This window comes from Bison bison, unplaced genomic scaffold (assembly GCF_000754665.1).
Source record: "Bison bison bison isolate TAMUID 2011002044 unplaced genomic scaffold, Bison_UMD1.0 scf7180017864487, whole genome shotgun sequence".
Classification (NCBI taxonomy): domain Eukaryota; kingdom Metazoa; phylum Chordata; class Mammalia; order Artiodactyla; family Bovidae; genus Bison; species Bison bison.
This window is the reverse complement of record NW_011495047.1, coordinates 2,459,508-2,469,401: the sequence shown is the minus strand read 5'-3', so window position 1 is coordinate 2,469,401 and position 9,894 is coordinate 2,459,508. Positions and strand designations below refer to the sequence as shown.

At 35.9% G+C, this 9,894-nt stretch overlaps 1 protein-coding gene across 1 annotated transcript; it reads right to left on the bottom strand.

The window, feature by feature from the left end:
- Window positions 1-4,614: 4,614 nt before the first annotated feature.
- On the bottom strand, window positions 4,615-9,571 carry DEFB110 (defensin, beta 110 locus). The gene is made up of 2 exons (XM_010863227.1): window positions 9,517-9,571; window positions 4,615-4,769 (listed from the first exon to the last, which is right to left on the bottom strand). The coding sequence occupies exons 1-2, from the start codon at window positions 9,569-9,571 to the stop codon at window positions 4,615-4,617; spliced, it is 210 nt and encodes a 69-aa protein (XP_010861529.1).
- Between the last annotated feature and the right edge of the window lie 323 nt (window positions 9,572-9,894).

Genomic DNA, 9,894 nt, shown 5'->3' with positions numbered 1-9,894 from the left:
ACTCTTGCCCAGCCACTCTTGCCTCACTGGCATTTCTCACAAATCTCAGGTATCACATCTTTGCCTTTTTCATTTTTTTGCTCTAATTGCAACTTTTTTTTTTTTTTTTTGCATCAGTACAATAATGGTAATTTCATTTTATTTTATTTATTTTATTTTTTAATTTTATTTTATTTTTAAACTTTACAATATTGTATTGGTTTTGTCAAATATCGAAATGAATCTGCCACAGGTATACATAAGAGACCCCTAAAAGATCTTTTTAAATTACTACAGCCCAACAGCATTTTGGGGTCCCTACCTCTGTTTAATTTATTACCTTCTAATATAATTTGCTTATATATTATGTGTACTGTTTGTATTTTTCTCTAACTTTAAAATATACCTTCACAAATCTAGGAATTTTTGTGTTGTTTATTGATATGTTCCAATCTTATCACATGGACCCTGGTGGCTCAGACAGTAAAGCGTCTGTCTACAATGCAGGAGACCCAGGTTTGAGCCCTGGGTTGGGAAAATCCCCTGGAGAAGGAAATGGCAATCCACTCCAGTACTATTGCCTGTAAAATCCCATGGACAGAGGAGCCTGGTAGGCTACAGTCTATGGGGTCGCAAAGAGTCAGAGACAACTCTCACGTTAAGGATCTCATTTCCACTGCTTTGGGTTTCCCTGGTGGCTCAGAGGTTGAAGCATCTGCCTCCAATGCGGGAGACCTGGGTTCGATCCCTGGGTCTGGAAGATCCCCTGGAGAAGGAAATGGTAACCCACTCCAGTATTCTTGCCTGGAGAATCCCATGGACGGAGAAGCCTGGTAGGCTACAGTCCACAGTAGGTTCTCAACTAGTATTTATTGAATTGGTAAAAATAATGAAAGGGTGAGGAAGGCAGAATCTAACTCACTTATAGTCAGTATTATGAGTTGATGTTGATCTTGGGGGCAGATCCCCTGTGCTATTTATTTTTTAACTCTATCAAATTGAATAGTACTTAAAACTCAAGTTTGTAAACAATAAATGAGTGCCTTAAAACAGAAGCTGTAATTTTTCAAATCTTCAAATCTAAAACCCATGACATCATACCTGGGAAGAAACAAGTCATTAATCAGATGCTGTCTAAATAAATTAGATTTTGTTCTTGCCCAAGGACACTGAGGTCAAATAAATTCTGAGATAGATCGGGTTTGAATGCATGATATCAGGACTGTATGGTAATTCTTCTTTTCCTAGTCCTGCCCTTGAATTCAATGTTTTCAACATGATGCTTTTAATTGATTAAGTGTTATTGAGCTACTGAATAATAGCAAAAATATCCGATACCCTGTGGTGTCTATTTCATCAAGACCAATTGAGACAGGACACTAAAAATAAAGGGAAATACATAATGTCATGGAAATTTAGATTCTGGGCCAAAGGAGGGGAAAATGTAAACTTTCAGCTCTTGAGAGCTAACTAATTTAAGATTATTTAGCTGTTTGGTCAATAAATGTAATGAAAGTTACAGTGCATGAGCAAGAAAGTTACCAGAAATCTTCGCATTTATAAGCATTTTTTCCTTTTTGGCTAATAAATTCTGAAGACAATATGAATAATCTGTGACATCTCTTTCTTTTCTGGCTGCAGAACTTCATTAAATTCTAGAGAATTTTCAATTTATATCATATGCAATTAAAAGATTTCTGCAGGGAAGAATATTAATTTCATACTTGATAGTCATGGGTTTACCTTCTTCAAGATTATCACATTTGTTCCTTGTTCTGAAGGCAGAGACTGGCAGCTTGAATATACACTGGATTAAACAAGGAGAGACCAAATGAAAACTTTGGATGGTTTTGGTTTTCTTTATAGTGCATGTTCAGAAATGCCTCAAATGTCTTCTAAGAAACCTCTCACCATCTACCATTTCTTGCTGGTCACTAAAAACTTCAATTCTTATTTGTTCCATATTAATAGTATATTAGGCTTCTCGATTCTATTTTACAGGTCTTGAGGTAATGATGACCCAGTATCTGGTGGTAGATAATACTCAAACTTTCACCTCAAGCATTTAAATTACTAATATCCTTCTTCATGTGACTGGTATATTTACTGTTCAAAAGTTAGGCTAATTTTTTTTCTGGAGTCATCAACGTATCATCATCTCTAGGTCATTTGTAATAGCATTCTTTTTAAAAGAAATCATTAATAGATACTTGTTCTCATAAATATCTAATTTGTTCTCATAAAAGAAAATAGCTACAGGTTTTTATAAACAAAGAGATATTTCATCTCATAAAATGGGACGTTTACTGGTTGTCTGAAAACACTGCTGATTTTTTTGGTTTCCATTTATATCTTTACATATCTGTGAGAAAGAGTGCTTAATTATAAATGAACGACTCTAAACCATGAGTGATTTTGCCCCCTAAAGGAGATATTTAACAATGTAGTTAGACATTTTTGTTGTCACAATTAAGGGGAAAGGGTGCTATTGGCATCTGATGGATAGAGACTTGGAGTGGGGAGAAAAATCTTGCTGCTAAAGACAGAGTGCAGGACAGCTGCCACAACAAAGAATTGTCTGGACTAAAATATCAATAAGTGCTAAGGTTGAGAAAGTCTTTTTGAAATGGATGTTGTAAAAATACTTTTGAAGATATTTACACTACAAGGCAACACATTAAACAAAGTCTATTTTAAGTTGTTAAAATGTGAAAGAGTGCAGGTAAGCCTCTAATGTATGCCTAGCAAATAACTATTTCTTAATGGGAGCTTACCTGCAATGCAGGAGCCTGTGGTTCAATTCCTGGTCCGGAAAGATCCGCTGGAAAAGGGATAGGCTACCCACTCCAGTATTCCCTTGTGGCTGGGCTTCCCTTGTGGCTCAGCTGGTAAAGAATCCACTTGCAATGTGGGAGACCTGGGTTTGATCCCTGGGTTGGGAAGATCCCCTGGAGAAGGGAAGGCTACCCACTCCAGTATTCTGGCCTGGAGAATTCCATGGACTGTATAGTCCATGGGGTCACAAAGAGTCAGACACGACTAAGGAGCTTTCACTTTCAATGGGAGCTCATGTTTATTAAAATAATTATTTTAAAAAAATAAATTCAACTTTAAAATAAAATTAAAATTGAAAATTAAACAGTCTCTTGTGGAAGAAATATATCTAGAAATGTTATCTAAATAGGGAAAAATGATTTTTCCATGCATTTTTCAGTAATAGATAATGTTCAGTATGCACATAGACCCTTAGATTTCATATTTGCATTTAGAATATGGGAGGAGACACAATGGTAAACATATCAAGAGAGTAGCTGGGGCCTGGAGCCTGGTAGGCTGCAGTCCATGGGGTCGCTAAGAGTCAGACACGACTGAGCGACTTCACTTTCACTTTTCACTTTCATGAATTGGAGAAAGAAATGGCAACCCACTCCAGTGTTCTTGCCTGGAGAATCCCAGGGACGGGGGAGCCTGATGGGCTGCCGTCTATGGGGTCACACAGAGTCGGACACGACTGAAGCGACTTAGAAGCAGCAGTAGCAGCAAATACTTGCATCCTTCTGAGTCCAAGTCTGGTACATAAGTCTCCACTGAATAGATTTCTTTTTTCTTTAGTTGAATGACCAAAGGATTATTTATTTTAGGAGGAAGGGAAATTTCTCTTTTATTTTTCTGTTGTGGTATTGATGATTTCTTTTAAAAAGAATTCTGAATTGATACAATTTACTAAATTGTATTCCTAAAATCATAAAAGAAGAAGAATTTGCATGTTTTGAGTAGAAAATGTATGATATGTATGCATTGTTGAGAGGACCGTGGGGAAACCTACCGTCGGACCTTCAGAGGAGGTAGTGAGAGGAGTCTGGCAGAGCGGAGCTAAAGGTAGAAGATCCCTCCTCCTACCATCTGCTGCCTGTGTCTCCTCAGACAGGCTCACCTCTCAGGATGGAGGAGCTGAATTCACCTGTTAGTCATAGTTTCTGACTTCCTAGGTCAGAATTCTCTTTTATGAAATTATTTTCTTCCCCTCACACTCCCTCTTCGTTCTCCAGATACAGATTTTTTCTTCACTATGTAAACAGCTGGGTAGGAACTGGAGTGACTGTGACCTTCCTCTGCTCTTCTGTTTACACTCTCCCATTCTCTCACTCCACCTCTGTCTCTCTCAGGGGACACTTGAGAGATCTGTATCTCAGTGTCTTACCTCACACATTCAGTGGATTTATACTTCTTTCCATGGGATAGTCTATAAACAGCATTTAATAACAAAATAGCAGCACATCTCCATGGAGGCATGTATCTCAGAAATAAGATGGGTCACTACCTCTGACCTAGGGTGTCTTCCAGCATTGTTTATGCCAACTAGCACAGGGCATATAGAAATGTGAATAGTTCTTGAAGAACTTGCATGAAAGAAATCATGCTTGTTTCTGGTACCGAGAGATCAAGAGGAAATAAAAGGCACCAGATGCGTGTGTGACATAGAACCACTTCTGAATGGTTCACTATTAAATTTTATTTAATTCTTTGCACACGATAGTGATACACAGGCCTAGAAGGATGGACAGAAAGGCTGTGAAGGAAGACAGTAACACTGGTCCCTTCTTCTTGGAGCTTGTGTCTCTTTCTTGTCTTCTGTCATCTGTACTTCTGCAAGCAGCAAAGAGATCCAGGTCTTATGCAGTAAGCAATCCTAACTTCAGATATATGGCACTCAGTTTTACATCGACCGTTACCTTTTGCGCACTCTCTCCTCATATCCACACTACCATAGTGTGGAAATCTTTTTCTTGCTGTAAGAAGGAAACAATGACTGAAATTAGCAGTCTAACTATGACACTCATATTTTAAAAGGAGAATATCTGAGAAGCAAAAGAGCATGTGATGTGGAATTCACTCAGTTGTGTCCAACATGGGATTGTGTCATGACCCCGTAGACTGTTTCTTGCCAGGTTCCTCTGTCCATGGAATTTCCCAGGCAAGAATACTGGAGTTGCCATTCCCTTCTCTGGGGTATATTCCCTACCCAGGGATGGAACCTGGCTCTCCTGCATTGCAGGCAGACTTTACCATCTGAGCCACCAGGAAAGCCTGCAAAAGAGCATAGAATAGGACAAAAGAAGCCTCCTTCTAATTTATGACTATGAAAATCTTACTGAGAAAGTTTAAGTGAATGCACTGTCCTTTAATGCAAGGTAAATCCTGGATATCAGAAAGTGTCTTGGACTGCAGTTAGGTGTGCCAACTTCCTTTTTACAAGTGACTGAATAGCAACAGTAGGATAGTTCCAAGTAACCATAAAAGTCCACATGATTTACCTCTTACTCTCACACACATTTAGACTGAACACAATGGAGCAAAGCACAGTAATTGTGCTTTGTGAATTCTCCTTCTAGAGATTTCTATTGCAGCTTGATTTCACTTTTTTTTTTTATGGAGGGAGATGCAATGTTAGACAGTTTCTCTGAATTTCTACAACTCTCTTGTATATCTTGAGACTTATTCCCGCCCCCCAAGAAATGAACTTATACATATGTTTAATGTCAGCATTTATTTTTTAAAAAAGAAGAGTGACTAACAGATGGGTCCATTTTTGGCCATAATATGATTTTAAAAATTATGCTCCAAGCTCCATGGTTTATCTTGTAGTTTGGAGGTTGACTCTCACTAGAAGTTGATTATTTAGGATAGTTGGGAGTACTCAGGGAATTGAGAGATGTTGGACTGATAGCCTCTAATATCCATTCTAAGTCAGTCTATTTTAATTTCATATTTTACTTCATTTGCTAACCCACATACTTTCAGAAGCCCTTTATTTTGAAGACTTTTAAAACATTAACATCACTTTTGATAGGTATGCATCTTAAAATACAATGAGAATAAGGAGAAATAGCATGGGAGAATCCTAAATTTTAAGGTCAGACTTAAATATTTACTGTATATTCATGGTATAAAAGCAAATAAATCTTGCCATAGTTTCTGTCATTCATTAAGGTTTGGTGTCCAATAATTCCTTTAAAGCCCAGGTCTTCCTGTCCAGATATTCTGTCTATATTTCTAACAGTTGGTGGTGAGTTGTGATACTTATTAGTGGGACCATAGACTCAGATTCTTTATTCATATTCTTGGTATAAATAGCTGGTATAAAACCTACCTCTTCTATTAAAAATTACCTGTCTTCTAACTATTACTTAGGCAATGCAGACTATGACACAATTTATAGTCAAAAAAGTTACTCTGCACAGTTTAAAGACTAACTTCTAAATATCATTATTCACTCAATAATTTTAGGTGAGTTATTAATACCAAGCCCATAAATAATTTGCCAGTGATAGAAACTTGAATTACGCTCATTTTGACAAGATTTGTCACATTTAACCCCGTTGTCCAATATGCCATCCTAAACTGACCACATCCCTTTTTTCCCCTTGTTTTAACTTTTCTAAAAATACTGTTGTTTTCTTTTTCCTGATTCTCACCTCTAAATATGAGTATTCCCCAAACTTGTGTCCCTGGATCACTAATACTCATCTTTGCAAACATCCATCTATTCATTCAACTGTTAAGTTCACTTCCTGTCTGACTCTGTGACACCTCCCAGGGCAGAGTTTCTCATCCTAAGAACTATGGACCCTTTGGACACTTCTTTGCTGTGGGATGTGATCCTCTTCAGTGAAGGATATTTAGCAGTATCCTTGGCCTCTACCCATTAGATGCCAGTAGTACCAGTAGTACAAACTAAAAGATCTCCAGACACTGCCTAATGTCTCCTTGGCCGCAAAGCTGCCCCTCATTGAAAACCACTGTTCTACATAGAGAACAAACCTGTGAACACCAAGCAGGGAAAGGGGAGAGGATGAATCAGGAGATGGGGATTGACACATATACACTACTTTGTATAAAATAGATAACTAATGAGAACCTGCTATATGTCACAGGGCTCAGTGCTCTGCAGTGGCAAGGCGGGGTATATGTATATGCAGCAGGATTCACTTTGCTGTAGAGCAGAAACTAACACAGCATTGTAAAGCAACTAAATTCCAGTAATAAATAAGTAATAAATCCGTAAGTCCTTGGGGAAAAAAAGGAAAGAAAATCACTGTTCTAGCAATGTGGTGAGAAGCCAAATGTATAGTGTCTCTGTCCTCAGATACACTGTTCAAATACTATCTTCTCTCTGAAATTTCTGTAGATCACTTTCAAAAAAGTCATCTCTCTATTGCTCTCACAAATTACTTCATAGCATCACTCATCTGGCATCTAGAGCATTTTCACATGTTAGGGAATTTCTTTAAACAATATATAAAACTCTACTTAATATTTTAAGCTAAAAACATGCATGACATCTCCTAAAGTACCTATTCAACCCATAATTTGTTTTTGTTTTCACTGACTTGCTATCTTATTTCTTAGACTATCATTAACCTTTTTGAAAACAGAGGGAAAATCATGATTACCATTTTTTGTACAAAGCTATACCATCCTATGTCCAAAGTACACAGCAGACAAAGAAAAGTGATTGTTAGCAATAACAGACTTTTGAACTTGAGCCTTTATAACCTCTAGAAAATGAAGAGGAAGGCTAAGTGACTTCAGTGGAAATTTCTCTGCATGGAAAATGTAAGGATTTTTTTCTAAACACTTTTTCATCTGTAACTGTTGGAGTGGAAATGAATGAGTTTTTGTATCTGAATTTTGAGTGAGAACTTCCACCATCTGAAGGTGATATACAAAAAAACAACTGAGGAACTCTAGAGTCATATATAAGACATTTAATTTTATCCAGTTTAGTTCAGCCACCATATGTTGGTTAACTACAAGGTGAAAGATAACATTCTTATTGCTTTATTATTGTCTAAAAGTATCCAATTTTCACATATACACTTTATAATTTTATTAAGAAAATATGTATCTTGATATATTTCTGTTACTTTTATATTTTTATCACTAACAATAGAATTTCTCTAAAAGTTTGGTACATGTATGATTAACAATAATAATGGCCTCACTTTGAAACTACAAGAAAAAAATATACAAAAAGTTAATATCACTGATGTTGTAGTCTATGCCACTGTGTCTCAAGTGGTATATAATTTCTAAGTCTACAGAACACATAATTTAAAATTCATTGATAAATTAATGAATAATATTAGCCATTATTAGGTGCACCTGATACAGTTGTTATAAGGAAAAATTATGCCAATAAAACATAAAAATACTTGCCATAGTGATCTACTAATTTTAGCTAATGTTGAAATTAAAAGAAGAAATTTAAAAAGATTTATCCCATGTTAAAAGCTATATGAATCTGTGTAGAATTTCCTTTTGGTCCTTTCTAGATATGAAAAAAATTCAGAGATCCTTTTTCTAACAAGTTTTGAATGGAGGTAGAGGGAGTTATTTCCTAGTTAAATTAACAACTGATTGTATTATTTTGTTACTTTCCTGATGTTTTGCTCCTATGTAGAATTTTCTCACTTACAACCTTTAAAAGATAATTTATCAGTTTATTATGTGAAAATTTTTTATGAAATGACAAAAATGAAAATTGTCACGATGGACTTTATAATATTCATAAAGAAAGAATAAGTTAATTCATTTTCGAACGTATCTATTACATTTTCCACTTGTCCTAAAAATGTCAGCTTCTTACTACAAAAGAATATTTTCCTGAGCGAGTGAATTGAGCCTAATTTCAGTGCCAGTAGTATAAACTGGACAGATTTGAGCTTACTCTTTCACTTTAAACTCTTTAAGGAGAAGGGAAAACTCAGTGATCTCTCCATCTCCAAAACTTACTATTTTATTCTGTACAGTTCATACTTACACATTAATTCAGGAGAAGAGAATCTTGTTAGGTACCTGATGTGATGAGATAATCCTTGAGGGGGAAGATCTCATGAAAAATATAGCTCATATACAAGTTATTACACTCAACATTCATGTGATCTTAAGAAAGGCCAACAAGGGACATGATTTGCCTGTAGTATCAAGGACAGAATATTAAGAAAGTCTTTCTAGACTGGAAATAGACTGAAATAGCTTAAAAAGAAGAAAGAGGTAAATAGTTCTCTCCCTTATACCGCAGCAACTACCACTTACCAGTTGATTATGTCAAAGAATATGTTTTCCCGCAAGAATCAACTCTGTTTCAGGATGAAGGTGATGAGACTAATGAATTGATCTTTCAGGCATTTTACACTTTTTATTTTGAAATCATTTTAGATTTATGGAAGAGTTGCAAAGATAAGAGAGACCAACTTCCCTTAGGGTAATGTCTCACTTACCCATGGTACGTTTATCTAAATTAAAAAATTAATATTGCTATTATACTATTAATTAAACTACACATTGTATTCATATTTCACCAGTTTTCCCACTATTGCCTTTTTTATGTTCCAGAGTTCAATCCAGAGTACGACATTGCATTATCCTAAAGATCTTTTAATCCTTATATTATTACTATACGTTTAACAAGGAAAAACTGATGCTTCCTCAAGTTCATTAGCACAAGTATGCCCATAACCATTTCTATGTTACCTGGTAGAATTGTGACCCCAAAGAGTAGAATAAAGAAAAAGAGATGAATCTTCATGGTAGAAAGTTTCTTAGGGAAAAAAAGGGCCAACAGGTCTTCTTTTTCAAGTCAAATGTTTTCAAATAAGGAAACAGAGAAATCTTTTATTTATAGATTCTCCTGGGAAGTGGTTTTAACTACTGAGGCTTCCCAATAGCAAGAACATTTGTATGCTTGATTGACTAGTGCTATGTTCAAAGAACAGGGTCACAAAAATCATTATTAAATTTTTTCATAAAAGTAAAACCTACTTGTGTTACCCTAAATAGACTCTCATGAAAATACAATCTTTAAGGAACTTCAAAGGATATGTGTTTGGATTGCTAAAACAATCCAAAGTA

Bases quoted from the DNA above. Each gene is read 5' to 3' on its own strand.
- DEFB110 (XM_010863227.1), bottom strand. From the start codon at position 9,571: ATGAAGATTCATCTCTTTTTCTTTATTCTACTCTTTGGGGTCACAATT. The intron at 4,770-9,516 runs GTAACATAGAAA...TCCTTCTTACAG, and splicing joins TGGGGTCACAATTCTACCAG to CAAGAAAAAGATTTCCACAC.